Genomic DNA, 22,334 nt, shown 5'->3' with positions numbered 1-22,334 from the left:
GCTCCTTGTCTGAGGCCTGCAGGTATGTTGAAATTTCAATACTTTATGCATCACAAAGGCATGGAGAAGACACTGAAGAGGTAGAGCGTTGCGTGCAACGGAGGAAGGCAAGGCAGTACAGTCTAGATGAGATGAGCCGGGCCAGGATTTGACAAACCCAAAGCTTTTATCTTAGGTTAAAACACGTTTCTTTTGATAACTTTTTTTGTTCAGTTCTAGATCAAAAAAAAAAAAAAACTCTAACGGGGAATGTGAATATGATAAACAGGTTATGGAATGATCCCATGATTACAAGGAATCATCTTAGACAAGTATTCGCAGAGATCAAATAAGGTGAGGTCATCAATTTGCTTTTCCTTTTATTATAAAAGTAAAATAAAAAATAGCATTTATAAATCCAACATTTTTTCCTTTGAAGTATTTGATCTAAAAAACATATTTACAATAGCAAAATGCAGAAAAGGGGGGAAATACCATTTTCAGCACTGATTGTAATTATGTTTAAATATTGACAAGTACATGTTTTTTATTTTTCAAATCACAGAGAAAAAGCAATAAGCCTTTTTTATTGCACGCAAAGTACTATCATTTTAAAAAATCCCTTTTCTTAATCTTTAATGTGAATATCTAGCCATGCTGTGGACGGCTAGAAAGAATACCAGGTGGGGACAGTGATAACTTTTAATGATGGTGGGAAACGGCAGAGGGACGGCAGCAATGACAACAGAAAGCAGCTGTAATCCAGGAGCAGCCGGTAAAGCTCAATAGTCTACCTCACCCTCAACGATGCACCAGCTCAGCTGAGCGCTGTGATCGCTAGATACTATCTGTAGGTAAACCAAGCTAAAATTTATTTAAGAACCAAGAAAGGAAGCCAAATTTAAAAGGCCTTGGATTAAATCAAGAATGATTCAGGCGGCCAGTTTTCTTCTGAGCACCTTTGGATGCACTTTACCTTCCTTCCTTTGGACAATGCACTGGAATTTTAGCGCTCTGGTTTACGTTGCGTGGGAACTCGCCAGCGGGCTAAATTTTGCCTTCTATAGGTCCTTCCTGCCTGTAGTCATGGGACATTTTGTTAAGAGTTAGCAATGAGCTGCCGCTGGTCAGAGACTCTGTAAAGCTGAGTTTGTGGAAGGATGTCTCCACGCCACTGTCACAGATGCTGTCGTTGTCTTGAAGCTCATCTGAGGGGAGAAAACATGAATTCATGGGGGGCACCGCCAGGACCGAGGCAAAGGCATTACTCTCATACACCTAACACTACAGAGGGGCTCCCAGTTTGGCTCCAAAGGCTCATGGACTCCTGTGTGGACGACTCCTGCCCACTGGCTTCCACCAGCCACTGCATGCCACCCGCCTGCCCCTGCTCCTCAGTACTGCCTACAGGGATGTGAGGGCAGAAAATACCACGTATCACGCAAACTGTAAAGACATCAGAATTAGCCACGTTTGCACATCTTTCTCTTGCACGCTAGTCTTGCGTTTATTGGAAACTTTTCTGAATTCTCTTGACTCAAGGTGCACCTTTCATTCTTAGAAATCAGGTGTACTTTTCCAACCACTGTATTACTATTTCATAGCCAGGGAAATTGCTGAACCTAAGCAAAATAAATTGGTAACCAAAGTAGGAACTAAAAATGAGGTATCTCTCTGGGCCTCATATGCTATTAAACAGTATACAGTGCCTCAAAAACATTTTTGGTAGCAAAAAGTAAAGTGATTTTGATGAAAATGAGCCTCTACTGGAAAATGAGGTTCAATTCTCTTTGTTGAGAAGTATCCTTAGGGATCTGACCAATGTGAATTATTTGCTATATAAAGACAACAACCAAAGAAACAGAAGCCTAATATACACTAAACAAAATGCTATCTTCTTATGTATCAAAATCCAATATTAGAATATTAAGACTTTAGTAGCAGTGGCATAGCTACTGTCTTGGTATTGATTGATTTCCTCAATCACCCAATCTTTATTGGGTGCCTATTGAATGCTAGAAACTGTGAGGTATTTTAAAAATAACTGCAAGTTAAGGGTTTAATGCTTAAGTTTTTGCTTTTTAAATATATAAATATTCACTTTTTTCTTTGAGTATTTATGTAGAAGGAGCCCTGGGTCATGAGACAGGAGATCTGGGTTGTTTTCCTGGTAGATACATTATTCCTTTCTAAAGTGTGCAAAATGACACTTGTTCTTACTCCCCTACCAAAGCCCGCCTGACAAGGTGACATTGGCACTGAAACTGAGTGGCAGGAAGGAGCCAGCCAGGTGAGGAGCTTTCCAGGGAAGGGGAAGAAGAGGGTCCAAGGCCTTAGGGCCAGATGAGACTACTGACCTAGGGGAACAGCGGGAACACTTGGGAGCAGGAGGGGAGCAGGGAGACAGGAAGAGTGTATCTAAGCAATGTTTAAAAACAGCAAATGGGTAAAGCAGGGACATGGCCTTATCTTCAAATCCTCAAACAATGCTAAGCTCACAGTATGTGTTCGATAAGGACTTTTTGAATGGATGAAAGAACTGTAGGGCATACAACAGGAGTAACATCACCTCACTGATGAGGAGCTGCTGCGGGAATCTGGCAGGAAATGAGTGGACTGGACTAGGGTGGTTGTCACAGAGAGGAAGAAACTTGAGGGGTTGGATGGCAGACAATTAGGGCCAGCAAGTACTCAGGGGTAATTTGTAGAACTCTGTCTTAACCCCCTGGAGGATGGCAGTGCTTCTGACAGATGTGGCCAATACTGAGGTGAGTGGGGTATTAGGAGTTCTGTGCAGAGAAGTAAGCAGGGCTTAGGATTGGACTCTGAGGGCTGTGACTCTACAAGATGAGCATGGAGGAGGCAGCGAGGTGAGTGTGCCATGGCAAAGCCATGAGTGCAGATGTATGTGACACACGCATGTCGAGAGGATGAGAAGGACGGTGACCAGAGCAGGCATGATTGAGTGGTGGGAGTGGAACCCCAGCTCCAGGGGGTCCAGGAGAGGACAGAAGCCTCACCTTCTGTTCTTTCTAGAGTAGAAAGAACAACTCTAAAAAAATTCTGAGAAGCTTCGCTGTGTAGGGGAACAGAGAAATTGGACTGTAGCTAAAGGGGATGTTGGATCAAGAGAGTGATTTTTTTGTTTCGTTTTTAGAGATGAGGAAATTACAGCTTGCTTGCTAGGTGATCCAGTCAGGAAGGAGGAACTACTAATGCAGGACAGAAAGAGGCAAAAATTACAGGAGCAAGGACCTGGGGAAGGGACGGGTGTGGACCCAGGAGAGTGGCTGCTCTTCAGCTGGGCACAGACATTTAGCCCACTGAGCCCGGATGGAAGGCTGCCAATGTGGGCACAGGCACAGGTAGGCCAGCAGACTTGATGGTGCAAAGATGACAGGGTTCTAGTTGCTTCTATTTCTTCAATGGAGTGTGAGGCAAAGGTACTGGATGAGAGGGAAGGGGTGTTGAGCATTTGGAAAGAGAAAGCATGCAATGGTTGTTTAGAGAGTGGGAGAAAATTGTAAAAAATTATAAAGTTATAGAGAAATGTAGGATTATTGAGCTGTGTTGAAAGTCCATTCCCTATGGTTATGTTTTTTTTGGTGGGATGACAGATGGCACCATTAATTGTGGGAGACAAGGTCAGTGTCATGGGCATGGGAGAGGAGGTTGAAGGAAGAAGGAGATCACTGGAGGGGGGCAAGTGGAAGAACTGAGGGTGGTATGGTGGGAAAAATCACAGCATCAGTCTCTCATCTGGATGCTAGCCTTGGTTCTACAAACCTTGTGCTGTGCATTTTTCTCGCTTTGTATCTCTTTCTCTCTTTAAACTTAAGAAATGAGAGAAATAATGTTACCTTAACTATGCACATCATGTTGTTTTTAGGTATTTATTGAGAATCGAAGTAACTCATGTGTCCATGTGACTGTCCATGGGAATAGTCTCCTCGTTTGAATGGTAAAGTCAGGAGGGGCAGAGGGTGAGCCCCAGGGTAGACAGACACACAGGAAAGTATATTCAGGACATGATGGGGGGAAGGGAACTGCCATGCCGTATCCCAAGAGAACTGAAGACACCAGCCTGGGGGAGCAGGGAATACCTCTACTGCTTTTCCTGTCTTTTTTTCTTTACCTATTTGCTGCCGTGTGGAGGAAGGCGAGAGAGGCAGCGAGCGGGCCTGAGAGGTGGTCTTCACTGGGCTGGAGGCTGCGGTTGCTGAGGTGCAGAAGGCCGCCTGGATCACTTCGATCGCTTCGGTGTAGCCCATCTGGCTCAGGGCCTCCACCAGCTCTTTGACTGTACCCCCCGAGACCTGCGGGAAAGAAACGAAGGGCGAGAGTGTTCTTGTGTTCAAGACCCTGTGAAGCTGTAGACACCGACACCCCATCTCTTCCCTCTTCCCTTCCCTCTTCCATGCTGTCTCTTCCACTCAGAGAGAGCCAGGTGCTCCCGGGACGGGCAGAAAGAAGAGCAACTAAGAAAGTAGTCTTTGAATCAAGTTTCCTATATCCACTCAAAGACAGCTCAGGAAATCACAGAGAATGATGAGTGAAATGCTGAGGCAGAGACTCCGCCTAAAGTGACGTCCATGCAGCACCCCTGTGTAAACTGAGGCTATGAAATCCACTGAGAAACAATAGCTAGCAAGGAAAATTTCAACAGAAAGTAACTTCACCCCATGGTTTTCTACCTGTTATGTTTAGAAATGAAAGCACCATCTCACAGAATGCCGACTCCTTGTCCTGACACAGATCAAGGCTTATTCTTGGGGACAGGAAGATATGCATGTTGAATACAGTCTGTTGTGTCTATTCAGAGGGATCAAAGTTCTGTGACCCTCTAAGTAGCATTTTGACAGGTAGTCCCCAGGTATTTGAAAACAGGGAAAATCTCAAGGTCTCTGAAAACAGCATTTTCAGGAAGGTGGTTGTCCATCCTGGCCTGGGTCACCCTACCAGACTCTGGGCAATGGCTGATTTTCTTCCTCAGATCTAAGGAACAGGGTAGGGGATTATGCACTGGCCAGTGGTGTTAAGAGAGTAAAGTCAAATAAAAGTGGATAAATATGAAGTTTTACCTCATAGTTGTCCATAAGAGTCTTGGAGGGAGCAGGACTCAGCCGGAAGGCATTATTAAGTATCCCCAGACCTAATTTCTGTGCCAGAGTAGCCCAGTTTTTGTCTGGATCAGGGATTTCTAGCAACTTGTAGAGCTGCAACTTTGCATCTTCGGTCAGCTGTTTCATGTCTCCTGAAGGATATGAAGGAGAAACACGGTTGTCTCACCCTATGATCTGGAGGGACTGGTCACTGCCACCTTGCTGGCCCTCCAACTCCTGGTTGAAGCAACCTAGCTACTCTACTTGAAAGTCGGCAGAAGCCCCGCTGAGTAACAGCAGTATATTCACAGTAGATTAAAACTGGATATTGTCCTTTACATACCTCTGGGATCTTTTGATTCTGAAATAAGAACTTTGCCTTTCACAGTACACTCTGGATAATGCTGATTCTCCTTCCCCTTTAAACGATATCATGGAGATAATACTGGTTAAGAGAATCTGGTTCCACCACAACCCACCTTGTGCCAGTAAATCATCAGATGTAAACTCTGGCTCATATGGTTTCCCATTTAATATGTCAAACACCTGTTGGGAAGAAAAATATAGGAAAACATTACACACTGAAGAGTACACTGGGAAATCTGTCTCTATTCTGAAGAACTCAGCATGTCCTTCTTAGGAGGGCCCAGCACCCTAAAGGTGGAAGAACAGATTTGGGGGCTTTGGGCTGGGAGGTGTGCTCTGCAGGAACTGAGAGTGGGCAGGAGAACTTAAGATACCCTCACACAGTCAGAGCCATGACCCTTCTAAGGGACAGAGGCAGTCCAGGCCACCAAGCCAGCCACCACTTGGTCAGAGAGCTGGGTCAGCACTGAGCTTACTCAGAGCTGCAAAGCTGTATCCCCTTGCTGTCCCCTCCACCCTAGTAAAAGGCTTATGAGAATGAATTTTATAAGCTTGCTCAAACTGAGATGTATATATGCTCATAAGACTTGGTAGTAGTCTTCTGGCACCATTTATATTTTAACTGAGCTTCCAGAAATGTCTTCGGTTAAAAAACAAACTACGCAGCTATGGAGACCTTTTTGGTGTTCTCTGTAGTGACTCTGTTGCTGGCTGACCTAGGCAAGAACAGCATAGGGTCACTGAAGTGGTTTATCTTTCTGTGCTCTGTGGTGAGGCCTTCTGGGGAAATGAGGTGCTAACATAAAGGGAGAACCATGTGGTCTCTACCAAGGTCACTCAGCTCACCACAAACAGGCTGCAAGAGGCATGAGAGCAGTTCTCAGATGTGGAACAGTACTCACCCCTAAAAAAATCGATTTTGTTGTGTTGGAGATCTGCAGGCTGCCCACCTCCTCCCTCTAGCTGTTCTCCCTGGGCCTAAAAGACCTAGTAACTGCTTTTACTTTCAGATCTCAGTTTAGTGGAGTTTTCAGGGAGGGCTTTCATCTACTCACTGTTTATATTTATTGGAATCCTCAGAAGAATTCCTAGTTGATTTTTATGCTCAGAAATCAACCTAATTTCAAAGCAAACAATAACATTTACCCTAGCTTCAGAAATTGAGATGGTAACAATTCTGGTGTGAGTTCAGAATGGGTCATTCTTACGTGAGTTTTGTGTTTTCTCTTCCTAAGCCGCTCTCACATCTCAACTCTGATCTGATTAGGCTACACTTTTACACTCAGAACTCAGCTGACCTAGATCTTTCATGGATAGGTTTTTCAAGATAAATATGGCTCTTGACAAGCAGACTTTCTTAAAAATAAAAGGCATGTTCTTTGGAGAATAAAGCCCCAGGAAGACCATCTGTTCTCACATTCCTGAACCTCTGGCTTTCTCTGGAGCAGTCATCAGGCAGCCTGAGCAGCACCCACCTGCCAGCTGGTGGCCATATCTAGAGGGGTGGTTCCAGGCACGACTCCTTCATCCTCTCCAGCCTTTTCCCAAGAGTCATCCAGGTCATAGAGAGGCTCAAAGTTCTCCACCAGGGGATCTGCTCCTGCAAAGTCAGGTTACACTGCATTTGGTAAACCCAGATCTTACCAACTTCCAACAGCCGGCAGGGGTCAGATTTCCAGAAGTGAAGCACAGTAGCTGCTAGAGGTGATTACCTGGATAATTTCAAATGCATAAAACATGTTTCTACTGAAATATCCAGAGAACTTCTTTTTAAATTTTAATTTACTTTGACTGTAAAGGTGTCTTACAATACCCTGTATAGCTAAGGACACTATTGAAAACAAAAGACTTTGAATACTCTGACTTTCACATTTAACTCTATAGGATATTTTTTATCTGATGATACATCTTTAATCTGAGGATTAATGGACGGCAGTTTACAGGGACTAGGGTGCATACTCAGGGTTAAGGTCCTAAATGTTCAAATTAATGTCTGCCAATGTGCATTTCTCAGCTTTGTCTCTTGCCTGCTCAAAAGAGCAAAGACACTTGATGTCTAGTGACAGCATGTCAGCTTTATTTCTGGGTACAGCACTGATCCTTAAACAAAAAGCACCAAAATAATTTCTGCAGGTTATGTTGTGTAGTTATACATATGTGTGTGTATATATGCATAGTCAGTGGAAAACTGGGGGCTAATGAATCTTGGGAAATCTAGTCTGTTTTTTAGCTTCCAGCAAGTAACTAGAAGTAACCCAAAGATTAGAGCAAGTTTCTTCTCAAAGGCTCAGAGTCTATTGTTATGACAGAGTGTTTAGCTTGATGTGTAAGCTCCACACACCCTTCTGGGATTAGGAAATTGTTTTTATCTTGCTGGGAGAACATGTGATTTGGGCAAACTTCAGTAGAAGGAGAGTGCCTAATGAGAGCCAAAGAAGGATCTTCATGCTGTTTCTTGATTTCAGTCTCCCACTGTTGGCCTGATCTATGAGGCAGTAAGTGTAACCTAACCATGAAAACAGTGGAGAGACTAAGATGAACAATTTGCAGGACTGAAGACTGGAGGGGCTAAGCTATATATGTTCCTTAAGTGACATGCTTCATGACTTAGAGCTCAGGACTAGGTTTTCCATCTAAGTTGTTTCACTTATATATAAGAGAAACTATAACTTGCTACTCCCTTCACAAGATTCTAAGAATTCTAAGAATTTGAAAGTTATAACTTCTTGTCTGAAGGCATTTCTGAATTATAACCAGTGACTTCCAAAACTATTCACACACACTGCATTCACAGTCACTCGTTTTAGGAAAAGTTCAATTTGACAAAGGAGAGAAAGAAAAGGCTGCTGCTTATTTGGGATATGATTTTACTTGTCAGAAAAACATGGTATCCCCAAAGAAAAAGTTCCTGTATCTTTAACATGGTACTTTAACCTGCTCTGTTTTCTTGAATTTGTGATGCATTTACCTTCTAAAATTTTTTTTTTCCTTTTTGTCTTTTTTTACTGACCGGTAACGGGATCGCAACCCTCAGTGTCGCGCCCGTACCGGGGACTGGCAACGGGATCGCAACCCTCGGTGCTGCGCCCGCACCGCGCTCAGCCAGTGAGCGGGAACCAGTCTCCACATGGGATCCGAACCCTCAGGGGGAGCACCGCCGCGCTCCCAAGCGGCGCACTCTCCCGTGCACCACCGGGCCGGCCCTAAAAATTTTTTTTAATGACCTCTAAAGTAAATCAGATATGTCAGGGCATACTCTAAGATACTGGTTTTGTTATATATTTTTGAGGTTCTAAATATGCAAGGCACTGGAGATTTGAGGATGAGCAGAAATAATTTTCTATACTTCCCAGGACTAGAGAATAAAGTGGAATAACATCTGCAGATCCATGAGCAGAGTAGAGGAGAGAAAGCGTACAGAGAATAAAGTCTGGGAGTTCAGACTGCGGAGGTATGATTCATAGCTCTGCCACTTACTGCGTCCCTGGCGTGGAACCTGGTAGACTGTTTAGTCCATTTCCTTGGCTATTAGAAGGGAACGATACTAATGGTACTTACCTGCAACTGTTATTGTGGATTAAATGAGATTAAATGAGACAGTGCACAGAGTGCCTAGCACAATGCCTGGTACACAGTAAGGTCAAAAAACAAGAGCAATTTTTAGTGCTGTGCACTGTAACAGTACTCAATATATGGTCCATTTGCTTATTCCTATTACTTCAATTTCTAAGAGACTTTTCTTGCAAAAGGACTTTTTAAAATTATTTCTTAAGTCTTTTTCTTCTGGGAACTTCTGACATGATCTGACACTGGTACTGCTCAGAACTCTATAAGGAATTAACTTCTAAGAATTCTACAAGGAAGTAACCTTACTTTAAGAAGTGACAGTCAATCTAAACAACCAAAACTCAAAACAAACAGATGAACCAGAGAATAAAAACTAACATGACTAGCAGGGTGAAGCCCAGGATTACTAGTCCAAATAGTGCCTTTATAGCAGTTAAAATGGGAATTGCTGTATAATTTTTATTTACCCAAACCTTTCTGCAGCAAGGCTGTGGCTTAAGGAAGGTGACATGGCTGCTCTACTGAAGTTGGGTTTGTATTTCTGAAAATATTTTCCATCAGTGACTGCCAGGCCACCTTACCTGCTGCTTTGAGAAGAGCTGCTAGCCTTGTGGACCCTCTCCCAGCTGCTATATGCAGGGGTGTAGTTCCATCATAGGTGGTACTGTCCACATGGGCATCACCCTGAAATCCAGCCCAACAGAAAGCAGTTAGTGGAAGGTTCTCGTGCCCTTTTGTCCCCACCTTACCCTGTCTGCATGGACACTTGGCTCATATTACTACCCTAGTTGCTACTTTGGGCTGGCTTTGCCATTGAAGAAATCCCCAATTAGAGATTCTGCGCAGGGGGTGGGGGCAATGCCTAAAGTGCTACTCTGAAGCCTTCATACATATTAAATAAATAAAGCTGACTGCAGGGAGAATAGCTGTTACTGACATCATTCTTTGAAAAGATCTCCCTAAATCCCCACTGAGAACTTAATGCAAAGGCAAATAAGTGCATCCTTCACCTCCAGGAGCAGGCAGCCCGCCAAGGAGATGTTGTCGTGCTCCACAGCCAGGTGCAGTGCTGTGCGCCCAGACTTCTGCTCCTGAGCGTTGACATCTGCCCCAGCGGCCACCAGCAGCAGCAGGCATGGCAGGCTATTGTTCATCACGGCTATGTGAATGGCATTAAGACCTAAAGCCCAAGCACAGGGATAGTCATAGGGTGGGAAGGCTGTTCCCAATATGACCCTCGGTGAAGCTGAAGGAAATGGCAAAAACTGGATGATAGGGAGGGAGGTAGTCAGGTTTCAATACTACTAGTACTGCAAGAGTCTCTACTCAAGATATTTTTAAGAGCACTATAAGTCTATTGTTCTGCCTTTAAACTCCACAGTCTCCTATTATGTTCTCAGGAGACATGGAGGGTAAATAAATATTCTCTGAATAAACAATGTTTTATATACTTCAAGACAATGTTTGCTCAGGCCTCTGCTGTTTCCTTCTACTGCCCAAATACTCCAAGTCATCTTTAAAGGAATTAGCTATGATGAGCAACAGAAAGCAACCACAAGAAATGATGAACTCCAGGTGACTAAGGAAAGCACCTTTGGGTGCAAGTCAAACAACACACATTTATCAAATACATACTAGTTCTTTAGAAAGTGGACAAAGAAGGTTATGCCAATGATGAGATTGTCTCTTACCTTCCCCATTGGGGTGGTCGATAAGTAGTGCTGCCTTTTTGTGCTTGAGTAAGACACTGAGAATCTTATCATGTCCTTCTTTGGCAGCTAGGTGCAAAACAGAGTCACCCAGGCGGTCCAGGAGACTCAGGTCAGCCCCAGTCCTCAGCAAATCCTCCACAACATCTTCCTGCTTAGTGATCACTGCCAAGTGCAAGGGAGTCTGGGAAGTGGGGAAGGGGCAGGAGATACACTGGTCAGCAGTGGGCACTTATAACCCACAGCTTGGTAGCTGTCACTGCAATAGGTAGGGTCACACTGCAGGGCCATTTCCCATTCCCAGACGACCTCCTGACCCTTCCTTGCAAGTGAGTTACTCCTTGCTCCATACCACATGCTAATGAAGTATGTATACTAGACTAACATTTAGCCATTAAATAATTAGGGTTATTTTATATTTATAACTCTCAACAGCTTTCTTGTTTCAAACAACAGCCCACTAATTGTTGATATTTTAAATTTAGTTTTCTTGAGTTTCTAGTAGGAAGCTGATAATTCCATATCTTAAATTAAATCAAGGCTATGGTTTTACTCAAGAAATTTAAATGAACTACTCAATAAAAAACCAATTAACAATGGTGCCATCATTTTATACTGACATGGAAAATAAATTTACTAATTTTTTTTCATGTTTATTTATTAATATTATTATTTTTTTACATTCTAAGATTTTGTTTTGGAGCAGTTGGGGGGAGGGGGGAGAGGAAGGGGGAAGGAAATAGGGTGGGAGGAGGACAGAGGGGGCATGGTTGAGGCCCATGGCACTCCCCTCATTCCTGCAGGGTGACCAGGGGTCTTCCAATGGTGGCTTGGTCATTGCTGGGCTGGATGCAGATGACAAGAGGGTGTGGCTGAAGCCCTCGGCCCCCCACTGCCCTGGCTCAGGAAACCAGGGGGCTTCCAGCAGTGACTCGGTAGTCGTTGCTGAGCTGGTTGCTGATGTCAGGGGACTGTGACTGAAGTCCTTGGCTCCCCACTGCCCCAGCTCAGGAGCCTGGGGTGTTTCCGGTGGTGGCTCAATGGTTGTTGCTGGGCTGGTTATGGGTGTCAGGGGGGCACTGCCAAAGCCCGAGGCCCCCCACTGCCCCAGATCAGGAGCCTGGGGCACTTCCTGTGGTGGCTCTGTGGTTGTTGCCGGTCTGGTTGCGGGTGTCAGGGGGAGAAGACAGAGGCCCTCAGCCCCTCACTGCCCCAGCTTGGGAGCACAGGGTGCTTCCTGTGGTGGCTCAGTACTCGTTGCAGGGTTGGTTATGGATGTTGGGGGACATGGCTGAGGCCCTTGGCCATCTCCCTTCCCTGGCTTGGGAGCCCAGAGGCCCTCAGCCCCTCACTGCCCCAGCTTGGGAGCACAGGGTGCTTCCTGTGGTGGCTCAGTACTCGTTGCAGGGTTGGTTATGGATGTTGGGGGACATGGCTGAGGCCCTTGGCCATCTCCCTTCCCTGGCTTGGGAGCCCAGAGGGCTTCCAGTCCTTCTAGGTTTTATAGGTGTTCTTTGGTGATGTGAGACCTTTACTAGTTAATATCACACTTTAGAGCCAGCCCTGTGGCTCACTCGAGAGAGTGTGGTGCTGACGGCGCCAACGCCGCGGGTTTGGATCCTATATAGGGATGGCCGGTTGGCTCACTTGGGAGAGTGTAGTGCAGACAACACCAAGCCAAGGGTTATGATCCCCTTACCCTGGCTTGAAATAAAAAAAAAAATCACACTTTGTCTCTGGTCTGTGAGTACTTCGTTTTTTCTTTCAGTTCTGTGTTGGATTATTTGATGTTCCCACCACTTAAACTCTGCACTGGAACTAATTTGTTGTCCTTTGCTTACTTCTAAAATGGGGGAACTTCCTGTGGGGACCAGTACTTGAGTCCTGGGTTGAGCTAAATTGCTGCTTTGCTGCTGATTCCCTGGGGAAGGCTTTTTGTGCAGCTCAGGGTTTTGTTTTTTTTTTCCTTTTTGTCTTTTTTCGTGTCTGGCAACAGACCGCAACCCTCAGTGTTGCGCCCGTACCGGACCGGGACCGGCAACGGGATCGCAATCCTCAGCGCTGCGCCCGCCCCTAGCTCAGCCAGTGAGCGGGAACCGGTCTGTATGTGGGATCCGAACCCTCGGTGGGAGCGCCACCGCGCTCCCAAGCGGCGCACTGTAGCAGTGGGCCACCGGGCCGGCCCGTAGCTCAGGTTTTAATGTTGACCTTGTATATACTTCTTGGTCTTGTGAGCTCTAGTACACCTGGGTTGTGTAGAAACTCTGGTCTGGGTCTGAGACTTTTCAGTAAACTGCACCCTCTGCAGATCTGTATTCCTGACCAGTCTCCACTGAGTGGTCCTGTGCTAATTGGAGGGCAGATTAGCTGTCCATGCTGTGCACCAATGCTCCCCCAGTAGGTCCAGCTCCCCCACCTCTCACACTCCAAACACTTGGAATGGGATGGTCCATGCGCAGTTCCCTTGCAGTGATTCACTGGCCTCTAAGTGGCTCCTTTTTTCAGTTGTTGTGGCTCCTTGCTCCTGTGTAGGTCCATGAAAACCCTGTTAGTGGTCTTGGTGGCCCCCAGGCCAGCCCTTCTTCTCCCCTGCTGCCTCCAAACAACTTCATATGAAGGGGACAGTTGCAGCTTTTGCCAGCTCTTGCTCCATGTGCTCACCAGCTCCAGGCTTAAAGTGGCCAGGATTCTAAACAGTGGGAATAACCCTTTCTTTCTCTCATTGTGGCTTCTCCTGTCTTTATGAACTCCGTGGGTCTCACCTCCTCTTCTCCTGAGCTCTAGCAGCCCCAGCGTGGCAGTCATGGCTTTTTAATAGTTGTAAGTTGGTTGATTTGTGAGAAAGAGTGATGCTGGGGACTGTCTATTCTGCCCTCTTGACTGTAAGCCCCCTAAATTAACTATATTAAAAAACATTGTTCCATGGACCAGCTCCATAAGACCAATCAATATAACTCTATAAGCCCCCATTTCTTTTTTTTAGATTTATTTTATTTATTGAAACATAATTGATTGTACATATCTGTGGCGTTTTATAAAATATGTTATAGGATTCTAAATTACACACCAGGACAATACAACTGTCTCACTCAGAGGGCAAAGATGAACAAAAAAGCTTTGTGGTGATACGCAATAGATACTTAAATAGTCCATTTGACTCCCCTGCCCACAAAGTAGTACTTCAGAGAATGCAAATGAGATGTTTTGAAAACTTTGTTTTCAAAAATGAGCACAACAAACACAATCACAAAAGAATCTTTCAAAGAACTGAGGTCACTGACAGAAACAGCAATATATTTTTATATAAATCAGTTTATTTCATAGGAGTCTATGAAATCCAGCCTGTCTAATGATGATTTGCTTAAACTTTCCCTTTCAGGGACCAGTGAGTGGCTGTAGCAAAAGCAGCAGGGGGGCCACCCGAACCCTAGCTGGTGTAGTTGGCCAACATACATAAGAACTCATGGGATGGGGCCAGCCCGGTGGCGCACTGCTACAGTGCGCCACTTGGGAGCGCGGCGGCACTCCCGCCGAGGGTTCGGATCCCACATACAGACCGGTTCCTGCTCACTGGCTGAGCGAGGTGCGGGCGCAACGCCGAGGGTTGCGATCCCGTTGCCGGTCCCAGTCCGGTACGGGCGTGACACTGAGGGTTGCGATCCGTTGCCGGACACGAAAAAAAAAAAGAACTCATGGGATGAATGATGCCTGGGCCATTTAAATACCAATTACAGTGTTTATTTAGTATAACAGAAACAAGACAGGATTTTTTGGGCCAGATTATCAGTTTTCCTATTTTTTCATCTTCTAGGACTATAACCCTGGCTTGAAATGGAATAATGCCCTCAAACCTTTAGATGTTGCCAAGAGCCTTCCTCTCAAAAAATAACTAAGTCAATAGAAGCTGTATTTACAGATCTGTGTTTTCTGAAATGCCATTTGGGGAGATGGGAAAAGGAAAGAGAATGAGATTGTAAAAAAGAAGATATGAAATTATAACATATTATAACACTGAGAAATTAGGAATTACCTATAGTTTTAATATAATTTTTTTGCATCACATTGTACAACATCTCTTACCATGAGTAAGAGAGGGTTTTTTTTGTTTGTTTTTGTTTTTTTTTCATTTTTTCCCACAGTTCCACCAAAGGTTTTCTATATTTCAGGCTTCTAGATCTTAAGCCTCAGGCTTATATATTAAACTTGTTAACATGGGGATCCAGGAACCCTCATGTTATGCCTGTTGGCGTGAAGACTTATGCAGACATTCTGGAGAATCAAATAAACAAACGCCTCAGTAACCCAACTCCTGCATATAGATATGAATAAAATTCTGACACAAATTCACAAGGGAACATGGGCAAGGATACTCATCATAGTATTGTCTATTGATGTGGGAAGTTAGAAGCTGGTTAACAAGGACTGGGAAACAATTACATTACAGGTGGAAGAGGCACACTATGGGATTCTCTTCAGGAGTAGAAACAGTAAACTAGCTGTACACATAACTGCATGGACAGATCTTCTAAACAGCAGAAGCAGAAATACAGTGACATGTAACACAAATACCACTTTTTCACTTACAAAATTCATGCAGTAAGAAAAATACAGATACACACGAATGAGTGCATATAAAACTGGAGAAATCTGATTAAGATCTGTAGATTGAATCAGTCAATTTCCTGGTTTTGATTCCATACTACAATTATGCAGGATGTTACCACCGGGGCAGAGTGGGGGAAGGGACCTCCACTTTCCTCCCAATAAATATACTAGGACCTCCTGGTACATGAATCTATAATTGTATCAAATGAAAAATTAAAGAAAAAGGTTAATGCAAGGCAGAAGAAGTTTGTATAATGTAATGTGGATTTTATGTCAGAGTATACTAAAATATCTATGTATTTCAGGTATATGTGTATATGTAGCCAATATCTAGAAAAATACCTACAAACACATAGTTACATTTGGGCAAGGGATGTGTGCACTGCCAGGGAGGGCAACTCTGAATTTCCAATGTATATCCTTCTGTACCACTTTAAAAACTATGAATATATATTATATTTATAAAAATTAAAAACATGAAAGAAAAATATATGCATGAAAAACCCCCAATGTTTTATGGGAACATACACATATAAAACAATCCATATCAAATACAATGTAGAGTGGTTGTCTATGCTGGGTAAAAGAGAATAGAAGAGGAGAAAAAGGTTTAAAGAGAATATTTTCTAAAAAACCCTAACTCTATGCATGGGCTATTTTGAGTGTGTCTCTAGAGGGTAGGTGGGAAGAAGGATTTTATCATGACAGATGGTCACAGAAATGTACTAAAATTAGTGAAAGGTATTTAGGGAGCATGGTTAAGATAATTGCCAAATAATCCAAATTACTTTTTGAACTGTATAATTTTCCATTAAGAATAGTTATCTGAGAACCTCTACAACAGATAAATGAGAGTTCAAATCTTAGCAGTTTCTAGTTCTTAAATCAAAGTTGCCTCTGGGTGTGTGTCTGAGAACAGAAAAGCACACTAGAGAATCCAGAATCCTTGCTCATCAATGGGAGTGGTGAGAAGGTGGGAGAAAATGGACCTCTATCCTCCCAAGAGTCCCCAAATCAGAAGGGACAGAAGTGTCAATAGTGGTGGTTCCAGGGTTTTTGTCTTTATGCCCTGGAGAGTCTCAATATAAGTAACCAACTGACACAGTAAGGAGTTTAGCACATAATAAATCACAGCTACTAATCCTGTTGTGTTGTATCCTTTGCAGATCCTATTTATAAACAGAAAAACAAGTAATTACATGAATCTGACCTATACGCAATGGAATTAAGCAGTCTTTGAAAGGAGAACTGAGAAGCTACAACATCCCATCCTTAGTTTTATTCATACATTTGTGATGTTTAAAAGAAGAATTAGTCCAAAAATTTGAGAGAATCAAACTTTATTGGCCAAATGACTTTCCAAATACCAACAACCTCCCAAAATGATATATTTTAAATATAAATATAAAATCAGGCTTCATCCTAGTTATTTTATATTATGAGTCAGTGAAGAGTCCCTAACTTTATTTTTCCTTTGACATTGAGCACAACAGCCTCAGGAGAAGCCTGACTTATATTGAATGGGAAATGGTTATTTATCTCTTATCAGGAAACACCTATTGAGAGATAAAAATCTATTGAGAGCTACATGTAAACATTTTAGTACTTTTGCTTTAAATGTACTTTTAAAGCACATTTTAAAATGTGGAAATAAAAATAAGAAAATAATTTCCTTTAAAATTAAAGAAAAAATTTTAATTTCCTTTAAGTTATTAAAATTTTTTCTTTAAAATGAGGAAATAATGATTCACACCACCTGTTTTAAAAATTGAGAACTGGAACAGGTACCTTTACTAAGTAAATAATTATACATGATTGTTGGCCATATTTTTGGAGGAGAGATAACCTTGAATCAAATCAAGGTTCTGAGCATACCATCTAGGCCGAGCAGGACCAGGAAGACACTTTGGGTCAGGAAAGGAGAAAGATGGGAAGCTAAGAAGGGGGCAAGACCAGGAGGCTCCTACAGAAGAGTGGTGGGGCGGGGGAAAGGCAGTGAGGTGGGGAAAGCAACCGGGGGAGGGAAGAGGAATGTGCCCTTGACTGTGAAACCCTACCTTGGCCTTGTGCTAGGGCAGTCCCTTAGCCAGAGAGGCTGGTGAAGGTGTCTGGGCCCCAATGCCCAGCATACAGGGTTTGGCTTCTACCCCAGCAGTTTGCACCCTCCTTGCCTCACCCCGAAATCTGCACATGCCCATCAGGTGGCCTCACTGAGTCTCTAGTTAACTTCTTTCTTTGCAGTGTCTGATGACCTCTGTAAGAGAGTTCCTCAAGTTGTTTTTCAGCCCACCTAATTGCTACTTAAACCTGATTTGGGCACCTTTTCTTCCTCAAGCAACCTTTTTACCTTTCTGTGTTCTGATTTCAGCATCCTTTATTTGATGTACATTTAATCTGGATGTTGCCAAAATAAGTGTCAATAGACTTCAAAATTCTTATAAATGATTGGCTTTATAAACTTAATTTTTTTCAACTTTATTTTTCTTGACAGATATGACATTTCTACTCTAGGTTCTTCCTCTAAGATGTCTTTGATTTCTAAAGTTTAAGGTTTGCTTTCTCCCAGCAGGGATACTGATTTCATTGTGGGTAACTGCTATTATACCCACAGATCAAAGGATTCTAATTCATAAAATAGCATACTCAACTAATGGGCTTTTAGGATATTACTTACAAAGAAGTTTTGTTGTATTTTTGCTACTGTTAATATTACTAAAAATAGCACATACCCACTTGTACAAAAAAAACCCAACTATGAGTTTTTCTTCGACTGTCTCCTTGAGATTTTTGCTTACCTGGTAAAGGTCATTTCTCATGTTGATGATGCCATCAAGAACCAAACCAGATGTGACTTCTAGCAGATCCCTCACAAGCTGAGCATGGAGGTGGATGATTGCTAAGTGTAAGACACTGGAATGAAAATATAGTGGCAATAATTAAAGTATTAATGAAAAAGAAAAGATTCCCAAGAACTACAGATTAAATCTGGCTCACATACATAGTTTTATTTGGCCCTAAAATGTTTTGAATCTATAAAATGTCTTGAATCTGAGGTGGGTGCTCTCTCCAGAGGACCCGCCCCTTCCAAATACCCATCCAAGGCTGCTACACTCATTTATGGTGCCTGCTTGGCCTCAGGCAATGATTACTTCTGACTCCTTGCAGTGTAAAAGGCACCCAGGCCTCAATACCAAGGGACCTCAGCTCAAATCCCAGCTCTACCTCTGCCATACAGTACCAGGCATTTTCTCCTCTGCCTTTTCCCTGACTTTCCCTCACATACAGGAGGTGTATATAAAACGAATGCTTGGCTCTAGGAAGTGTTCAGAAAAATTTAGTTACCTCACTTAGCCCTCTTATCTTCCTCCAAAATATAGTGTGGTGGCTTTTTAAAGATCTTCCTAGATCCCAAGAGGGGAGAAGGAAGTCAGGCTTTTAACTATTGGGAGAAAACTGTTGAAACAAACTTCTAAAGATACAAAGTGATTATATTCCCCATCACCCTCCTCACCATGCAGGAAATATTTTCTCTCTGCCTGGAATGGTTTTGCTCCTTTTCTCTGCCTGGGCAAGGTCTACTCCATTCTTTATATTCCAGTTCAAACACTACATCCTCAGAGAACACTTTCCCAACTTCCTAAGCAGAGCAAGTTGTCCCCTCTCAAAATTACTGCTTGGTTATGCAACTGCACTTTTCTATATGTCTTTCTCCTTGTCTGGCCTGTGATCTTCTCCATGGCAGGTTTTATGTGTGAGTCAGCTTGATAGCCCCAGCACACAGTTTAGGCACGAAAATAAGAATGACCAAAGGAACCTCAGGGGCTTCTGCTAACGAGGTAGAAAATATTGGCGGGTGCCCAACATTACCCCTAGGAACATAATTTTTTTAATTATTAAAAAAACTTACTATTAAAAGTAATTTGAAACAACTCAACAATGACAATAATAATAAATGAGGCTGCTATTTGTTCAGAGCTTCTGCTTACCCAGCTTATGCTAAGCACTTGATACATATTATTGTATTTATCACAACAACAGTCCTATGAAGTAGGTAATATTGTCCTCACTTTTTAGGTAATGAAACTGAGACTTATAGGTGTAATCAATCAATCGAGGTCCCATAGCTGGTAATGGTGAAGCTGGGATTCAAGCCCAGGCCCGTCTTTGCTCCAAAAGCCATCGCTCAATCTCTTGGCTATCCTACATACGGGACACGTGCGGTGCTCTATGGAGTTGCAGATGAACAACTAACTGAAAGAGCACTGCTGCGAAGCAGGGACAGACTGAGATGCAGAGCACACCCAAAGCATGACTCAGTGGCAGTACATCTGGGATTCGAGATGCGGGCTGGATTTTCTCTAATTTAAAGATATCAGATGCCACTTTATTAAGCTCTCTTTCTTAATAATAGCAAGTATACTTCATTTGGGATTAACATCAGCACAAGAGGGCCTCACAATCTAAATTGTGATTTTACTAGTTGAGAGAGATTTTTAAATGAATGATTTCAGGGTTATACTATTGCCTCTTGAAATGTGATGCTGGAAGACTTCTAAAAAAGGGCCTAAAGTCTGATGCAGACATGATGCATATATACCAAGAAAAAGGTCATGCTTCAAAAACTGCCTAAAAATTTCCATGTGCAGCTCAGCATTTCATAGCAGAGGTACATTCCCCCTCCCCCTCAAATCCTCACGCCCTCATGGGAATTTCCCCAATAGCAGAAGGTTTTATATTTTTTTCTTTATTAGATTTTCTATGGTGAGTAATGGCTACAGGATTCAGATTATTAGCCACATGGGACAAGCTCAATGAAGACAAGTGGCCTGAGCTGTGATGGCCAAAAGCTTGCCCTTGCCTATACTCTCATGATGACTCCTCTTTGGTCTCCCCAAGTCCCATCTCTCTTGCCTCTCTGAGAGCCTGCTTGCGTGAGTGTGTTTGGGGTCCTAGGAGGGACTCTTAAGAATTCATTTCCTGCTTTGGCAAAGTCCACTTCCTCAGCCTGTAGGTCTAGGGTCCTTACACATGTCTGTGCTTTCCCCTCTATATACCCACCAGAATGCATGTGCCTTGTAATCCTTTCCACAATCCTCCCTTTCTAACTTGTATGTGCTCATCTTCTTTAGACTTATCAATTCAGCAGGTCCCTAACAACGTTTCTTGGAACATTGCTGTTCTGTCTTAACTGCTTTCTCTTGTGGTTAGATGGTATTGAAGGCTAATTGGATTATTTAACCCTGAAAAACACATCCTGCTGTTCATAGCCTTACACAAAGAAGGTGGTACTGGTTCCTCTTCTACTGTATAACAAGGCCAGTGGTTATACCACATCCTTGGTTACATTGCAAGGAATGAGAACAAAGGTCTCTGCTTGAAACCCTGAGGTTGGCACTTTCCTAACACATTTGGTTCAGCTTTTAAACTAAGATTTAAAACACAGCACTCACGAGCTCTTCCACAGAAAATGATTTCTCAGGGTTGATGCTATTTTAGGAAGGTTTTAGATAAGGCACTCGACTTGAATCTGAAGCCTACTATCTTGTTATTTTTACAGGCTTTCGGTATCATTTTAGAAATCTCAATGAAAGGAGTAAGAAAACAGTTTTAGAAAGAAGCCAGGTGGCTTTGCAAATATAATCTGAGTAATAGCAGGAATGGAAGGCATGGTGTTTGGAATGTTAGACTCCCACACAACATGGGTTGGGGCAGTCACAAGAGTCTGATCCACTCACAGACTGGTAACCGTTAATAGAGGCAGTAGAGAAGGAACCAGTACCTGGGAAAGAATGACAATAGCCTCAATCAGTTTGTTGTTGATGTTGCTGCTTTCATTGAGCCTTTTTTTGAGTATACTATCATTACAAATGTGCAGTTGGGATAACAATGCTTCAGGGATTTTGAAGGACTCTTAAAAATTCTCCAAATATTATCCCAATAAATAATGCAAGGCTTTTCAAAAAGAACCATTACCTACATACATCTTAGTTTTCTTGTCCAGAGAGATGTACTCTTGGATGAGCACTCCAGCTCTTCTAGAGTCCAATAGGTGACAGCAGCAGGACAGGAGAAGCAAACCTTCTCAGGAATGCTTCTCAGGTCTCTAAGGTTGCTTACTCAACCTTATTGACATATTATTTTCCTAGAGAGAGTGTTTAAGTTAAAGGGCCCAATAACTGTGAAATATAAAAATAATTCTTTTTATCTCTAGCCAGTGTGCATTATACAAGACTTTTCTCTCTTCCCTACCCTAAAACAACTCTTGTCATGCAGAAGTCCTGACTTACCTGTCCCCGTTCTCATCCTGCACTGCAGTAAGATGGCGCTGGACGGCCAGCAGCATCTTCACGTCCCCTGTCACTGCGTAGTCGAAAAGGGCGTTGGCATGCCGCTTGGCAAGCTGCATTGCCTTCTCTAGAAAGAGGTTATCTGCAAGGCAATGACCACAATCAGAGCGGAGCTTCCTACATTCGCTCTACAGGTATGGCATGCCTGAGGCCAAAACCACCAGCATCAGGGTTCTGATACCTCAACACATACCATTTTAGTTGAAAATGCTCCTTTCAGTGATTCTGGACTGTGTTCACTAGAAAAAGCACAATTCAACATTGCCTCACTGACAAATATGTTAGAGAATGGTCTAAAAACCCATCTATGGTTTATCAGGGAGAAAAATGTTCAGAAATATTTGTTATTTTAAGGGGAACAATTAATCTCCAAACAATGTTGATTGGATTTTGCCATAATTTTAAATAAGTGATCTCTTGATGAAATAATCCTTCATTGGAACTGTTACTATCTCATTAAGCAATGTGTCAAGAAAAAACACATCTCTGCCATAAACAGACAGACTTTCAATGATCCATTAGTGTTTTTGTTAAGATAGCTCCTTTAACATCAGGGGATGGCATACTGTGATTTCTGGGCCAAAACCCATGTATAGCCTGTTTTTATATGACTTCCCAGCTAAGCAGTTTGTACATTTTTTTTTTTTTTCCTTTTGGTC

General features: G+C 43.0%; 1 protein-coding gene across 1 annotated transcript in view; it reads right to left on the bottom strand.

Annotated features, from left to right (window-relative positions):
* Positions 1–383: 383 nt before the first annotated feature.
* NFKB1 (nuclear factor of kappa light polypeptide gene enhancer in B-cells 1) overlaps positions 384–22,334 on the bottom strand; it is a 93,485-nt gene continuing 71,534 nt past the window's right edge. Inside the window, exons 13-22 of the mRNA XM_008580828.1 lie at positions 21,616–21,757; positions 18,124–18,238; positions 10,706–10,907; positions 10,025–10,194; positions 9,596–9,698; positions 6,923–7,047; positions 5,561–5,627; positions 5,061–5,233; positions 4,115–4,295; positions 384–1,187 (exon numbers count right to left, since the gene is read on the bottom strand). Coding sequence (XP_008579050.1) covers positions 1,027–1,187; positions 4,115–4,295; positions 5,061–5,233; positions 5,561–5,627; positions 6,923–7,047; positions 9,596–9,698; positions 10,025–10,194; positions 10,706–10,907; positions 18,124–18,238; positions 21,616–21,757 — 1,439 coding nt within the window. The 3' untranslated portion in view covers positions 384–1,026. The remainder of the gene's footprint in view (positions 1,188–4,114; positions 4,296–5,060; positions 5,234–5,560; positions 5,628–6,922; positions 7,048–9,595; positions 9,699–10,024; positions 10,195–10,705; positions 10,908–18,123; positions 18,239–21,615; positions 21,758–22,334) is intronic.

The sequence above is a fragment of the Galeopterus variegatus genome, unplaced genomic scaffold (genome assembly GCF_000696425.1).
Source record: "Galeopterus variegatus unplaced genomic scaffold, G_variegatus-3.0.2 Scaffold88, whole genome shotgun sequence".
In the NCBI taxonomy this organism is placed as follows: Eukaryota; Metazoa; Chordata; class Mammalia; order Dermoptera; family Cynocephalidae; genus Galeopterus; species Galeopterus variegatus.
The sequence above is the reverse complement of the archived record's forward strand: the minus strand, read 5'-3'. Positions and strand labels throughout refer to the sequence as shown.